Source organism: Antedon mediterranea, chromosome 1, assembly GCF_964355755.1.
Source record: "Antedon mediterranea chromosome 1, ecAntMedi1.1, whole genome shotgun sequence".
Lineage (NCBI taxonomy): Eukaryota > Metazoa > Echinodermata > Crinoidea > Comatulida > Antedonidae > Antedon > Antedon mediterranea.
Window position 1 is genome coordinate 21,171,935 of NC_092670.1, and position 17,613 is coordinate 21,189,547.

Here is a 17,613-nt window from a genome sequence, read left to right on the forward strand (position 1 = left end):
AAGTATTCATTTCCAATAATATTAACAATAATAATGCGTATAAAACCATTTTTATATACATCTTGGTTTTTATCAAATATCTTTGTACATACTATGTACGTGAACGTACCAAAACATTGTCATATTATTATTATTTATTTTTTTTTTTAATTGCATTAAAACTGATTACTAATGGTTTGTAGAATCAGGCATACGATGAACAATTAATTGAATATTTTGGACTTTAATATATCTGATTAAAAGGCATCTTATATTCATTTACCATTTAGTCATATTGCCAAGGATAGTCAGCGAGTTCTTTCACTGTCCTTCTAAAAGGTGGCAATCGCGTTCTCAGACAAATGTATACAACATACAATGCTCTACATAAAATAGTCTTTGGGAGTGGAGTATAATATAGCAGAATTTAATATCACCCCTATCCTCGTCCAACCACCATAGAGGTGACAAGCCATAGTACAGACTTATAAAACAACAGGCTCTATAATATAATATATATATATGAAGGGCTAGTGTTGCCCGAAAACTCTGCTAACTTTTCTGGCTGTTTTACTTTATCGTTTTGATTTAGCTGTTTGCTTTTTTTTTGTATCTCCATTGAGATCTAGCCACTGATACCCACAGCATTGTAAATTTTTCAGTAATTTGCCTTTGGATTTATATATATGTAATAATATATAATGCAACATTTAGCGCTATTTCATGAAGATCAGAGCGCTGTGGACTTAGATGTTACACCTTTTCAACAACATTTCTCCCCTAAGGGTCACATTGTGTCATCTGCAGCCAATTACAGCGCCATTTCGTCTGTCCACGACAATGTGTGTGAACTAGTACATCGGGGTAACCCCCTACTCGTCTCGAAAGATGTACTAGGTTCTTTAAAGTTCACACAAGCAATATGTATTTTGTAAACACTTGAACCAACAACCATGTGATTGGTAGGGATAAACTGTTCAATAATAGTTAGTAAAATTGCTTTGTTGCCTATTCAATATCAGCACCTTTCATTATTTGTTTTGAGCTCTTATACTTGAATAAATTGTTATTTTTTAGGGCAAGAACGCCTTGTATGTCCTGCAAAATAGAGCAAATAAAAACATTTCAATTGTTACTAGTAAATTAATTAGTGGAAAATTACTTCCATTTATAAATAAAACTTGATTATACCTTGTACACCACAAACACCACATGTTGGCTTCTTCCTTTTTGAATTGTCTTCACTCCCACTATTACTGCTACCACGTCCTAATTAAAACAAAATAAAGTGTTTATAAACGCCTCTATAATTTATAAAACCAAAATTTATGGTTCAAATGTATGTAAACTTACATTAATATGCATATATACAGTATATAAGTATTTAGACTAAAAATATGATACTTACTTCTTGAAGTAGCACCTCTGTACGACCCTCTTCCTCCTCTTGATGCTAAACCACTTCCTCCACCCCTTCCCCTTCCCCTTCCTCCTCCTCCTCCTCCTCCTCCTCCACCATTATTGCCAATACCGTCAACCCATTCAAAAAAGCCACATTGACTTTCTCTAGGTTTTGAACAAGTATAGAATTGCCGGCCCTGGTTGTCTCCTTCCTTCTGCACTGTTCTCCTGCCAAAGTGTATAAATATTCGTAATGGCTAATGCATATTCATAATGGCTAATACATATTCATAATGGCTAATGCATATTCATAATGGCTAATACATATTCATGAATTACATAATCTTCAACAATAGTCAACAAGATAATTTATGTTGTTATTAAATGTAATTGACGTCAAGAAGGAGAAATAAAAACTTACGTAACAGCAGTTGCATTACACTTGCAGACAACTTCTCCCCAGACATTGGAACTAGAATTCTCATCACGCATCTCATTACTGGAACTATTGGCGCCACCACTAAAACTACCACCAAATCCTGGATCAAAGTTCTGTGTGCTAGAATTCCAATTGCTTCCTGATGAGGTTGAGGGCGGTTTATTAGCATCCGCCCACAAGAAGAAGTTACACGTTCCTGATTGACACTTGTAAAATTGTTTACCTTGAACATAAAGAGTCCTGCATATTATATTAATATTCAAATATGTAAACTTGCTAGATAGATGGATCTAAGTTAAATTTGGATAATTAAAATGCAATATCTTAGTAAAAGCCAGGCAATCTAACAACGGGATGCTAGGCTCTGGAGATCAAAGGTTTATTTGTGGCTGAGATCAGTTTCACACCTCTTAACAGAAACTGCGCGCGGTGGAGAATATGTACATACACAGTACAGTGTATTGTTGGTATTTGTCACAGCCAGACATAAGATCAAAGGACTGTTACAAGTACCTATCATGGCAAGGCGAGCTCAGTGGGTTTTCTATCTCTCTACCTCGCACCTCTCTCTGCTCATGGCTCTCTCTACGCACTCATCTATCCTTCACACAACCTACTCTACCCGTTACTCCTCTCCCTCTCCCTATGCACTCATTTATCCCTCACACTACCTACTCTAGCCTTTACTCCTCTCTCTACTCACTCCTCCCCCTCTCCACTCATGATTCTTTCTACTCACTCCTTCATCTACTCATGACTCTCCCTACGCATTCATCTATCCCTTACACTACCTACTCTACCCTTTACTGATCCTCTCTCTATGCATTCATGCTTATTTATATACCTGTATTTGGACCTTCTTTCTATGCACTCATCTATCCCTCACACTACCTACTCTACCCTTACTCCTTTCTTATGCACTCATCTATCCCTCACACTACCTACTCTACACTTACTCCTTTCTTATGCACTCATCTATCCCTCACACTACCTACTCTACACTTACTCCTTTCTTATGCACTCATCTATCCCTCACACTACCTACTCTACCCTTACTCCTTTCTTATGCACTCATCTATCGCTCACACTACCTACTCTACCCTTACTCCTTTCTTATGCACTCATCTATCGCTCACACTACCTACTCTACCCTTACTCCTTTCTTATGCACTCAGCTATCCCTCACACTACCTACTCTACCCTTACTCCTTTCTTATGCACTCATCTATCCCTCACACTACCTACTCTACCCTTACTCCTTTCTTATGCACTCATCTATCCCTCACACTACCTACTCTACCCTTACTCCTTTCTTATGCACTCATCTATCCCTCACACTACCTACTCTACCCTTACTCCTTTCTTATGCACTCATCTATCCCTCACACTACCTACTCTACCCTTACTCCTTTCTTATGCACTCATCTATCCCTCACACTACCTACTCTACCCTTACTCCTTTCTTATGCACTCATCTATCGCTTACACTACCTACTCTACCCTTACTCCTTTCTTATGCACTCATCTATCCCTCACACTACCTACTCTACCCTTACTCCTTTCTTATGCACTCATCTATCGCTTACACTACCTACTCTATCCTTACTCCTTTCTTATGCACTCATCTATCCCTCACACTACCTACTCTACCCTTACTCCTTTCTTATGCACTCATCTATCGTTTACACTACCTACTCTACCCTTACTCCTTTCTTATGCACTCATCTATCCCTCACACTACCTACTCTACACTTACTCCTTTCTTATGCACTCATCTATCCCTCACACTACCTACTCTACCCTTACTCCTTTCTTATGCACTCATCTATCCCTCACACTACCTACTCTACCCTTACTCCTTTCTTATGCACTCATCTATCCCTCACACTACCTACTCTACCCTTACTCCTTTCTTATGCACTCATCTATCGCTTACACTACCTACTCTACCCTTACTCCTTTCTTATGCACTCATCTATCGCTTACACTACCTACTCTACCCTTTACTCCTTTCTTATGCACTCATCTATCCCTCACACTACCTACTCTACCCTTACTCCTTTCTTATGCACTCATCTATCCCTTACACTACCTACTCTACCCTTACTCCTTTCTTATGCACTCATCTATCCCTCACACTACCTACTCTACCCTTACTCCTTTCTTATGCACTCATCTATCGCTTACACTACCTACTCTACCCTTACTCCTTTCTTATGCACTCATCTATCCCTCACACTACCTACTCTACCCTTACTCCTTTCTTATGCACTCATCTATCCCTCACACTACCTACTCTACCCTTACTCCTTTCTTATGCACTCATCTATCCCTCACACTACCTACTCTACCCTTACTCCTTTCTTATGCACTCATCTATCCCTCACACTACCTACTCTACCCTTACTCCTTTCTTATGCACTCATCTATCCCTCACACTACCTACTCTACCCTTACTCCTTTCTTATGCACTCATCTATCCCTCACACTACCTACTCTACCCTTACTCCTTTCTTATGCACTCATCTATCCCTCACACTACCTACTCTACCCTTACTCCTTTCTTATGCACTCATCTATCGCTTACACTACCTACTCTACCCTTACTCCTTTCTTATGCACTCATCTATCCCTCACACTACCTACTCTACCCTTACTCCTTTCTTATGCACTCATCTATCCCTCACACTACCTACTCTACCCTTACTCCTTTCTTATGCACTCATCTATCCCTCACACTACCTACTCTACCCTTACTCCTTTCTTATGCACTCATCTATCCCTCACACTACCTACTCTACCCTTACTCCTTTCTTATGCACTCATCTATCGCTTACACTACCTACTCTACCCTTTACTCCTTTCTTATGCACACATCTATCCCTCACACTACCTACTCTACCCTTTACTCCTTTCTTATGCACTCATCTATCGCTTACACTACCTACTCTACCCTTTACTCCTTTCTTATGCACTCATCTATCCCTTACACTACCTACTCTACCCTTTACTCCTCTCTCTATGCATTCATGCTTATTTATACCTGTATTTGGACCTTCTTTCTATGCACTCATCTATCCCTCACACTACCTACTCTACCCTTACTCCTTTCTTATGCACTCATCTATCGCTTACACTACCTACTCTACCCTTTACTCCTTTCTTATGCACTCATCTATCCCTCACACTACCTACTCTACCCTTTACTCCTTTCTTATGCACTCATCTATCGCTTACACTACCTACTCTACCCTTTACTCCTTTCTTATGCACTCATCTATCGCTTACACTACCTACTCGACCCTTTACTCCTCTCTATATGCATTCATGCTTATTTATATACCTGTATTTGGACCTTCTTTCTATGCACTCATCTATCGCTTACACTACCTACTCTACCCTTTACTCCTTTCTTATGCACTCATCTATCCCTTACACTACCTACTCTACCCTTTACTCCTCTCTCTATGCATTCATGCTTATTTATATACCTGTATTTGGACCTTCTTTCCTAACAGTTAGTGTCACTGCATTGTTTCCACAGTTACACACAACTTCATTTCCACCGTCACTGTTCTGAGTTGGCAGCGATGACAGAGGTTGCCTTGCCATTGATGAAAATGATGATTGATTTTGGAATGATGAGGATGAAAAAGAGGATGATGACGAGCCATATCCGGATGATGATGAACCATATCCTGATGATGATGATGCTGATGATGAGTTGGACATAAATGATGACATATTTCTTTGACCTTTGAAAAAAAAAAGAAATGTTTTTCATTTCTGTGACTTCACTTTTACAGTTTTATAGAGTTGATTAAAAAACAATTCTATATATTAAATAGAGTTTGAATGAGCATTGTTTAAGGTTATTCAGTATATAACTCACCTCTGTTGCTACCAGACCCCCTAGATGAGGTACCATTGTTGTTCCTTGAAGAGTTGTTACCACCGCGCCCTCTCCGTGCGCCTCCCTGTGTGGGTAAACGTGTTGTTGTAGAGACACCTATAAATTAAAGTGTCTTTATTATTACACTTCATACCAATGCATTTTGTCTACAAAGGCTTAATAATGATTGAATGATTCTCTCCAGAATAAATTAGGTAAGTGATTACCTGTTCGAATTGATGGCTGTTTGAGGTACGTCATGTTGAGGTCAAGGGCTTCGACAAGGTCTTTGTCACAGCCTCCGAGACAACTCACATACTCTGTCGGTATGTAGGGCGGTATAGATCCCCGTTTGAATGTGAACTTCATTAACTTCACTGGATCCTCACTACACTGAAGGAAAAAGAGTAATGGAAATAGGAGTGGAAGACACAGAAACTGTTTCTAAGGCTTATCATTTAATAATTGATGGAGTTACATAGGAGCAGTTATTCTGCTTGGAATCATGTTTTATACTTACTGTACTCCTGGTAAAAATGTAGGCCTACTTTTCAACTTGCTGAATAAAATATTAAATTTTAAAAATGTTAAAGACCTACATTGTTACAAGTTTGATCCATAAGCTCCACAGTCAAGACGTTGTTTGGCAAGAATAGTGCTGCCTTACAGTCTGGGAAACCCATACATGACATCATGTACCCGCCATCTTTCTTAGTCTTAAGGACCATGTGCTCTCCACATTGAGGGCATTTTCGAACTGGTAGCACGGCATCTTGTTGAGCATTGACCTGGTTTGTGGCTTCATGGGGGTCTTGTTGGAAGTAATGTCCAAGTGCTTGGTCTAAACTGATAGCCTATGAAAAAACGTGTAACATGAACAAATTACTATATTTGTGAATAACAAATAAATTAACTCAAATACAGGAAAAATTAAATTAAATTTTAATTGAAATATTAATGGAGACAATTCTAAAGGGAGAACATTTACCTTTTCAGCAGCTTCAATATAAACCTGTTTGTACTTGGCCACCTGTTCTCTGAGCACCACTTCTGCATCTTTCTCACCAACGCATATCCTACGAAATATGTTCACAAACTTATTATTATAAGAGATGTATTGTAAAAATACAAACATTGATCAGGCCATTTCGCTTCCTAAACAATATTACAAACACTGTATTAAAGCATGCTTGCTATATGCCTAATTTAAAACTATTGTATCATACCATAGTCATACCTTTTCAAATCAGCTTCTAATTCTGCCCTTAGATCAGGCTTGGACAACTCGTACCCCATGTTATCATAGCCTTCTACAAGGCCCATTCCTAGCTCTCCCGGGACTAGTTTACCATCTGGCCTAGTCCCCACATACATCCTTGATTTAATGGTTTCAATATGCTCTGCATGCGTTGCATCGGTGCCTGTGGAACAAAAATGTTTGTTGCAGATACAGCACATTTATCTAGCATTAGTATGCTTTTTTTATTTATATTTCATTTCACTTTACTGATAACTTAAATAAAGTGGAGGTGCCTAAATGAAAGCATGTATTGTAATATATACTCTTTGGTAGCAAAATAAATTGATTTAATTTAATAAAAATTTTAAAACACTATTTACCAATGCCATGTTTATCCATAAGAGTGATAAGATCAGCTTCAGTAAGCAACGGAGGAGGACATGTCTCCCCATCTATCATCTACAAAAAGACAATAAATGAAATAAAAGAGTGCAAACCCTGGTTTTCTAACTTTAAAGTTAAAAACAAGACAAGCTGTGTAATAAAGATAAAAAATATTTTATAGCTGAGCAAATTTCAGCATAGATACAACTCATATTAATCCTATAAGTGGTATATATATATGGTATATTACAAATCTGCACCATGCCTACAATAAGAGAGTTTGTAGGTTCAAATCGAAATGTTTCAATTTTTACCAAATAAAGATTTACAGACAAGATCGCTTTAAGTCATCTTCCTTTGTTTTAATTAACTCCTATCTGTTTTTGAAAATTTGATTCTTTAAATCAGTAATTTGTTTGTTTGTTTGTTTGTTTGTTTGTTTGTTTTATTCGGTACTCAACAACAAAAATACCAGGATTCAAATTTACTGTTTTTAAAGATGTATTGTCCCTTTGACAAATTCCAAAAAAATTTTAAAAAAAGATTTTAAAAAAAAGTGGGTCATTTTGAAGTATCATAATAGTTATTAACTTTCACCAAAAATTAGTCGAAAAAAAAAATCATTTAACTGAAATACAGACATTTTTTTTGTTCAAAACATATCTCATAACACGCTTGTTTGGCTACTCTGTATGCATAATGATAAAATTCCTCGCGATCTGTGTGAAAACACATTCTCAACCGTGACGAGTTGTAAACAATCCTAATTAGCATCATGCATAATGCATACTCATGGTTTAAAATCTTTGTTTACTTTCGCTTGCGACGATTTTCCCGACAAAATGTAATCAAATTAATTTACCTGTTAATTTACGTAAACTCGTTGTTTTTGGCTCGAATTTTTGACTAATAGTGAATAACTTTAATATTACTTTGATATGGCCAATTTAAATTTAGAATATTTTGACCTTCATTTTTTTGTGTTTCGAAGGGACAATACATCTTTAATGAAAACAATAAATATTTCTATTGCCATACCTCTAAGACAGTTGGATTGAAGGTATCACCAACGTTATAGACAGGAATAACTTTAGCAAACCACTTATCATACGGGTAGACGTCCAGATAGTTACGAGCAATGATCATTAATCCCTGCGCTGTGAAGTTCTCCTTTGCCAACTCAATTTCTACAGTAGTTTCCTTACCTTGTGCGTCCTTTATAAAACACATTCACATATTTTAAGTAGAAGTTAATTTTTTTATCTGAAACTTTACTCATACAATATAGTATATAATAAAATTAAGAAGCATCCAAGAGTACAATGTCTTGTACTTGTGTTAAAACTATGACAAATATGACTAGAAAATTCGGGAATAGTGAAAATATAAGTTTTCACTAGCCCAAGATGACGTAAAGTTTGGCAAGCAAAATGGCATGTGGGCTAGTACAGTCTCGTACAGATAACTAGTCCAGTTTCCTTCTACGTTTAATTTATTAGTCTCCTTCGAAAATTCTGGAATAGTGAAATTTTAACACAAGTTTTCACTAGCCCAAGATGATTTAATGTTTGGACAAGCAAAATGGCATGTGGGCTAGTACAGTCTCGTACAGCAAATAGTCCAGTTTCCTTCTACTTCTCAATACAAAAGGAACAACACTAGTTATATATATTTCTATCCTTCGATTTCTGGAGGCTTTTTTTTTTTGAATAAAATAAAATTGAAATATTACCTGTGAGCAGCAAGCCAAGAAATGCCTACAAACAAGCTCATAAATGCGGTGGTCGTCTCCTTGCAGCGTTCCTGTGTATTTGGTTGGATGGATTGGGGGATGAGCATTGTCAGTATCTTTACCTCTCCTCGGCGTCGGTCCGCTCCGTAGCAGTTCAGCTGCAAAACCTGTTGGACAAGTATCGTATCATTTATTTCGGCAATTTTCAAATACTGTACAATGTAAGGCATAAAACAGTACAAAAGTAAATCAATGAGGCAGGATCACCTAAAAGTTATAAATAAAAATAACCGTGGAAAGGCTCTCCACATACTTACATAAAATGAATTACATACATAAAAAACATGTGTTTTTATGTTTACGGTTTATATATACAGTATATATAAATTGAATTATCAAACGCGAATAAAATAAAATGTAAGACATATCATAAACGACTTACCACCCCATTGTCTATCCTGGGTCTGTTCCTGAATAAGCGGAATTAAGTCCAATTCCTTGGGGAAAATGTTTGTTTCTGTACGTGGATAACTGATGAACCTAGAAAAAATTACAATTAAATGAATACTTGGTTTTTTCCATGGGGTGGAGGGTGGTTGGACACCCAGTTGGTACTAAAAATAAAAACCAACTAGTTCAGGAGAACCAACGTTGGCCATCCAGCAAAACCCCGCCAGTCTCAAGAAAAGATAGGCACCACTGGGAGATATGGCTTATGCCAGTGTATCGTATCATGATGAGTGCAACTACTAATTCCCCTATGAAAGGACTTTGCACTGTATCTCATCTGCGTCATGGGACGACTAAAACTAGAATATTTGATTGAGAATGAAGATTTAGACAAAAGATCTAATGTACTCTATCAATATTAATTTAATACTTTAATATTATTGGTACTATGAGATACACTTACCCTTTTGTGTACAGTTTTTCAGCTATTTTCATCGTTTCCTTTGGACTAATCTTCAGTTTTCTTGAAGCAAGTTTTTCTAACTCCTAAGATATGTAAAATACAATTTAGAAGTTACACAACTTGGCATTGAGGACCAATTGGTTAAAGTAATGTCTGTAATTATTTAGTTTTATATAACAATAAATGAAACTATTAAAAAATATTCAACTAGTAAATTTAATTATATAGTGATTGAAAAGTGTTTTTTGGTTAACATTTTATCTTGTTTTTATCATAATTGTTTATATAGCTTTTGGATATCAAGTTTTCCAAGCTCTCTTTCATTTTATCAATTATTATTTGTTTTATCCAATGTAAATGTTTTAACATGATGAATAAACTTGAATTGAAAAGAAGGACACTGAATAGCCATTCTTCAACACTGGGCTTTTTCATCTATTAGCATTACCATGATGATAACAAAGTAAACCTACAACTGTGTTCATTGGTGTAGGTCTCCATTTGCTTTTATCTCGACTTCTGACATCAATGACCTTTGCCAAAGGATTCTGCAAAAGAGATAAATTTAATTTGTCAAACGTAAATATTGACTGCCTCTCGTAGGTGGATCCGGTCAGCTGGGACGATTTATCCTAAATTTTGATCAGTACAATGCAAGGTCTGTCTACACTATCAAACGTTATGTGACAAAAAATGATGTCATATCACTACCATATTTGGGCATATCACTACTATATTTGGGCACATCGCACTTTTTTTGTCAAACTAGTTTGATAGTGTAGACAGAGCTGAAGGTTAAGTTTGAACTTCATTTGATACACTTTTAAGTTTACATGTTTTAAATTATGTACCGACTAACCTCAACACAGACTTCAAATAAAACCTGACATGCCAAACGATCAAATAACCTGTGTCGCTTCCAATTGAATTCAACTTTATCTTCGTCTCTCTGATGCATAACTAGATATGAAGATTAATTATAACAGAATAAAATAAACAAAGAAAAATATGCTTTATTTATAATACAATAGTACCGGGAGTTAAGAAAAAGGCTCCTTTGGTGGGTCCTTTAAAGATGTATTGTCTCCCCCCCCCCCCCCCCCCAAAAAAATGAAGACTAATAAAATCAGACTCTAACTAGGCTATTTTGTAGTTTTAATAGCGTTATTCACTTTAGTGAAAAAAAAACAAAAAGAATAAATATTTCACTTATAAAAAGACAAACAAAATGGTTAATTTTAACCAAATTGTATGTGACAATTTTGCTGCCAATTCATTTTTTTTTTTATTCAGTTTTTGGTCAAAGTGGATAATTACAGTATTATGTGTCATTAAAATGGCATATTCAACAACAACAAATGTTTACGGGGACAATATATAAGAAAGAGGCTCTTATGGTGGGTCCTAGGTGACAAATAAGCTGTATGGTATGGCCTAACCTAACAATAAACTGTTAATGAGTTAAGTGAACACTACTGTACCTCTAATCTTGTAAAACACCTCAGGTTGAAATGCCTCGACTTGTTTATAACGTTCAACAACAAAACCTAAGGTGGGAAACTGACAACTACCAAAACTGATGAGTTGATTTTCCAAGATTGCAGGAAAAACCTGTCTCAGACGCAACGTCTGAAAACGTGTAAATGCAGCTCCTGAAAGAAATTAAATTATAAAACAAAGTCTGATTTGCATACAAGTGTTTAAAATTACAATGGCTATCAATACAAAGTCTGATTTGCATACATGTGTTATATTAAAATTACAATGGCTATCAATACAAAGTCTGATTTGCATACATGTGTTATATTAAAATTACAATGGCTATCAATACAAAGTCTGATTTGCATACATGTGTTATATTAAAATTACAATGGCTATCAATACAAAGTCTGATTTGCATACATGTGTGCTATTAAAATTACACTGGCTATCAATACAAAGTCTGATTTGCATACAAGTGTTATATTAAAATTACACTGGCTATCAATACAAAGTCTGATTTGCATACAAGTTTTATATTAAAATTACAATGGCTATCAATACAAAGTCTGATTTGCATACATGTGTGCTATTAAAATTACAATGGCTAAAAGAATACAAATGATGCTATATTAAAATTACACTGGCTAAAAGAATAAAGTCTCATTTACATATTTGTGTTACCACTGGCTATAAGAATACAAGTCTCTTTGCCTATATACAATGTTTCATTTGCATACAAGTGTCCACATTAGCTTTGTGGATTTATTAACCTGAGCAGAGAAAGCAGTAAGCTCACCGATTCTAAGGTCCAATTGTTGTCTGACGTCAACAGCGGCTGATACTAGGTGGTTTGGTTCCACCAAATTTTGACAAGTTCTAGCAATTGACCTAATTTATAAAAAAAAATGTCATGACATGTTGTGTTTCTGACTCTTTACAGAGATGTTCTATTGCACTATAATAGAGAGGTTTTGCAATCTTACAAATACGATAACGAAAACGGATACATCACACACACGTATTCACTTTCGTAAGTCAGTAAAAATGTGTTTCGCATGGCAACAAAATATTGAGGGCGCCTCCCAAAATATGACTGCAGTAAATCTGAGCGAAGCGCAGGTACGTGTTGCTTGGCTGCCTAGGCCTAGCGTAAGTGAAGGACTTTAAAAACTGCTATTTATCAAAATTAACCTGGCATTTTAGTAAATTACTTTCAATTAATCTATAATTATACAGTATTATAATCATGAATCATTCCTGATTCAAATGCAAAATGTGCAAAATAGATCAAAAACTATACTTGTTTTGTAGTTACGAATATGACTGGTGATATTCGTCAACACGAATACACTTTACAAATATGAAATGAAAATCAGCTCAAAAGTTTCACAAATGTGTGACGTATCCGTTTTTGTTATCGTATTCGTAAGGGTGCGAAACCTCCCTATTAAAGCTCAATGTACACACATATCTGATTAGTAGCTCCATTCTGACATAAAATTACTGTACTGCAATTCATTAATTACACTTAAAAATAAAAACAATACTTCACTGTGGAGTTATTTCAGAAAATCTTGCTCTGTAAACTTGTAAATTTCTTTTCGCTGTTAAAAAAATAAACAAAAACACATTTCTAAGTAATGAATAGCAATGCAATTTTGCTGGTTAGGGTGAAGTTCCTGTTCATGCATCTAGTCTAAAGCTCTGTCTACACTATCAAACTAGTTTGACAAAAAAAGTGTGCTGTACCCAAATATGGTAGTGATATGCTCAAATATGGTAGTGATATGACATCATCATGTCCATATATGGGCACATAACATTTTTTGTCACATAAAGCTTGATAGTGTGGACAGAGCTTAAGAAGCTTCTAGATAAACACAATACTGAATGTCTTACCTGCTATACAAGTGTCAATGATTTCAAAGCCAATATTTTCTCCTTCTCTGTCACCATCTGTCCATATGATAAGAATGTCACTTTGTTTAGCTTCTCTTTCTAAAGTCCTCTGAAAATTAAATAAAAACAAAATTATACCACTATTTTACAGTTTATCGTGCTTATAAAGTCTCATTTGAGTCTAAGGGAGTGGACTTGAAAGAGTCGTGAGTTACAACCTTGGCACTAGGTCAGGATTGAACCCCGAACCTTGGGATTGGAAGGCAAGCACGTAAACCACAAAGCTACAGCTACACTACATTTACAATATAAATAAAAACAGCCTGGAATATATATCTTGAGACATATTTTGATTTGGAATATTATTTTTTGTTAATTATTTTACTCACCTTAATATCTTTGAAATTATCTGGACAGACTTTATTAACCTCAGCATCAAACAACACAACAGGATTCCAAGAATTCCTAAAAAAAGATTAAAAGTTTAAAATGAAAAGTTTAAATGTCATGTTTCTGTCATGAAGGGAGAAAAGTCTTTATTGATGAAGATAATGACAGTTCTAGAAACAGTTATTGACCTAAAATATGTTGAGAAACTTTAATATAGAGTTTTGAATAGTGAAAATGATTTCGTTAGGTGTACTATGAACAATCTGTTACGATCTTAAAGTCTCTTCTAAATGGGAGAAAATCCTATTTAGTGTGATTTTCTGTTTTGTATTGTTTGTTGTATATATGGAACTTCTATTCTGAAATAAAGTGATCAATCAATCAATCAATATTGATTAGCTGTAGAATTAAATAGAATAATCCAGAAATCTATAAATCAAGTAACATAACTTACCAATTTTTATAAATAGCTTTAAAAGCATAATTTAGCAGATGGCCCGACACAGAGGTCATCTTCATTAAACATTGTTGGTTTAAGATATTGTATTCGAATTCATATATCTTGTTGTACTTGGAAAATCCTTCACGCTACAGAAAAAAATATTCAAATACTCATTAAAATTTGCAAATTGTTTTTATCTTACCTTCATGGTTGCAGTGGCCTATAATGGTGTAACTTGTGAACGATACTACTGTACAATATAAATATCTTAATAAAGTATAACGTAGCTCAATGTTCTCAATGTTGTTACATAATCAAAAGTTAAAATTAAAATAAAAGTGTATAGTACCATGGTATACTATGTAAAAAAAGGGGGACAAACAGTAAGGTCAACGAGCCTCTTTGGATAAACTAGTGTATGAAGGAAATGATAAAGCTTAAAAGAAAAGCATGGTTCAGGTATAACTATTGGCCAAGCAGATCTAATAAAGCAAAATTTAAAGATGCTAGAAATAAAGTAACATCTATGAAAAGGAAGGCCATTTGGACTTTGAAAAAATGATTGCTTCCGAAATAAAACAGAAACCCAAATCATTCTAGCGATATGTAAACTCCAAAACCAAAGTTAAAGCGTGACTGCCATCCCTGAAAGATGAGAACAATGTGACACAGTGATGATCAGTCCAAGACTGAGATACTTAATACATTTTTCTCTGCAGTTTTTGTAAGGGAAGATATTGATAACGTACCAGAGTTTCAAAGAGTTTTTGATACAGTTTGTTCTGAAGTTAAAATATCATCCTAAATCGTTGAAAAATAGTATTTGCCTCAGACCTGTGGTCAAGGTGGGCACTGGATGAGAGAAGCCCTTGATCAATGTTAGGATCAATTAAGGTGCTTTAAACAGTCCTGGCTTTGTTTGTATCAAACCTGTTAGTGGCGGTAATTATCGCTGTTGGTTTCGATTGAATAAAATAACATTTTTTTAAATGTGACTAAGAGTCCAGGACCTGATGGTATTCACCCTATGATTTTAAGAGAGTGCAGAGCTTATATTTCTGAGTCGCTAAGTAAAATGTTTTCATTTCATTTTTAAAAAAGGAAGCAGGGTGGAAGTAAATAATTATCGGCCTGTTAGCTTGACTGTTTGTTGTAAAGTTATGGAAAGCATCATTAGAGATTCTTTAATTAAGCATTTTGTCAACAATAACTTATTATCGGAACATCAACATGGCTTTAGGTCTGGTAGATCTACAACAATGCAATTATTAGAGATAGTAGAACATTGGTCTAAGCTTTTAGATGATGGGCATGATATTGATGTGGCATATTTGGACTTGCAGAAGGCCTTCGATTCTGTACCTCATATGAGACTGTTAAGGAAGGTTAAAGCTTATGGTATCTCCGGTAACGACTATAATTGGATTCATTCAAGACTTGTTAAAAGGTAGAAGACAATGAGTAATGTCAAATGGGACTCTGTCGAAATGGTCGGATGTGATAAGTGGTGTTCCCCTTGGTCCAATTTTATTCTTACTCTTTATCAATGATTTACCTGAAGTTGCACTATCAGAAGTCAAGATGTTCGCTGATGATACTAAAGTTCATGATTATGGGGAATCCAAAGAAAAATTGCAGATCTCACTTGATAATATGTTCAGCTGGTCAACCAAATGGCAACTACCAAAGTTTCAATGCCAACAAGTGCAAGATGTTGTATATGGGGAAAACCAATGAGAAGAATGAGTACTTTGTAGATGTAAAAGAATAAGATAATGTTAAAACTGAAGAGACTGCTATAGAAAAGGATCTCGGAATATACTTTGATCATAAATTGAACTTTGATTATCATATAAATTGCTTTGTTGCTAAGGCAAATAAAATAGTGGGTCTCATCAAAAGGACTTTTTGTTATCCAACGATAAGGATATGTTTCTTAGTCTATACAAGTCTATAGTCCGCCCTATCTTAGTATTCAACTGTTGTGTCAACTGAAAATGGAGTCGGTTCACCGAAGCGCTACCAAGTCATTGTCAGAAATAAAACATTTGGCTTATCCGTATAGATTGAAGTTTTCGGGTTTACCTACACTGGAGTACAGACGATTAAGAGCGGATATGATCCAAATCTGCAGAATTATAAATGGTCTTGACGTTATAGAAAGCAGGAAGTTTTTTACATTTGTTGGTTGTCATGGAACTAGAGGTCATGAATACAAGTTGTATAAAAACAAGTTAAGGCTTAATTCCAGGAAGTTTTCCTTCAGTTGTAGAGTTGTGGACTCGTGTAATAGCTTACCATCTAATGTTGTAAAAGCTTCAAATTTAAATAAATTTAAGTCACTACTCAATGATCATTGGAAGTTTCTTGACTGCAAGTTTACTTTTTCACACTTCAGAACATTGTGTGTACACCCTAAGCATCTACATTATGATAATCTTGAGTTACAAGAAGGGAAGGTCATAGACATATAGCCTATAAGCTATATTTAGCTTGTCAACCGACCCAATAACATCAAGAAAGTATCAAGCAAGTATCCATCAAAGTCAATAACGGCCATGTGCATGTGTCAGAATCAATGTACAACAGTATGTGATGTAATAATATTGTTGAATTATTGAATGAATTGAATCGATTGTATGTAAAATAATTGAAATAACTAACCCTCCGAAATCTACCACCAGACATAATTTCTGATATACACTTTGCAGCGTCATTTTTTTCTGCCACATTCAAAACCCTAGGCATTTTTGAGTCTCGACGATCTGTTAGTTCGCGGACGCCTAGGCCCACACAATTTGTTGTGGAGCCTGAAGGTGAGTATGGGAGAAAGACGTCTCCTTTCTGCTGCCTTGAAAATTCTGATGAGAATCCCAACAGCCTAGAAAATACCCGTCTTGAAAAACATTGAAAATACATACATAAACGACCACAATATACCATAAATACAAAGTACAAAACAAACAACTGCTACACGAGGTAAAAGACGTAATCCAACTTATCAAAATGGACAGAAATCAGTAGACAATTTTTTTAAACACAAAATCAACATTTCAAAGTTTATTTGGTTCGCGGGTTGCTAGACTTAATGATCCAGATTTCACTTCACTTCCGGAGAGGCATTTTGACGCTTGTGTCAAGCTAGCCGACAATAAGCCAGCCGACAATAAGCCAGCCCACTTTTATTTTTTCCAGCCGACAATAAGTATGAAACGCCGTTTGTGTATTTTTCACATTTTCAGTATTGCTTAAGGTTTTTATAGTATTAGAAATTCAATATTTGTGAGAAAATGGTGGATTGCTCCTGGGAGTCACTTGGTGGGATTATACTAGGGGACCTCCTTAATCGTCAAGTATAAGTTAGAGTAGAACCGCTGGTCCTGTTTACTCAGCCCTCATCTTTTAAATCTGAGTGTAACT

General features: G+C 35.5%; 1 protein-coding gene across 1 annotated transcript; it reads right to left on the reverse strand.

The window, feature by feature from the left end:
• Positions 1-123: 123 nt before the first annotated feature.
• On the reverse strand, positions 124-17,046 carry LOC140042861 (DNA topoisomerase 3-alpha-like). The gene is made up of 24 exons (XM_072087726.1): positions 16,858-17,046; positions 14,206-14,339; positions 13,751-13,826; positions 13,362-13,470; positions 13,015-13,066; positions 12,259-12,350; positions 11,462-11,632; positions 10,840-10,940; positions 10,454-10,528; positions 9,981-10,063; positions 9,510-9,607; positions 9,068-9,234; positions 8,374-8,550; positions 7,332-7,410; positions 6,949-7,132; positions 6,700-6,787; positions 6,311-6,565; positions 5,939-6,104; positions 5,712-5,828; positions 5,311-5,574; positions 1,802-2,042; positions 1,388-1,608; positions 1,171-1,248; positions 124-1,077 (listed from the first exon to the last, which is right to left on the reverse strand). The coding sequence occupies exons 1-24, from the start codon at positions 16,939-16,941 to the stop codon at positions 1,046-1,048; spliced, it is 3,144 nt and encodes a 1,047-aa protein (XP_071943827.1). The 5' UTR covers positions 16,942-17,046; the 3' UTR covers positions 124-1,045.
• Between the last annotated feature and the right edge of the window lie 567 nt (positions 17,047-17,613).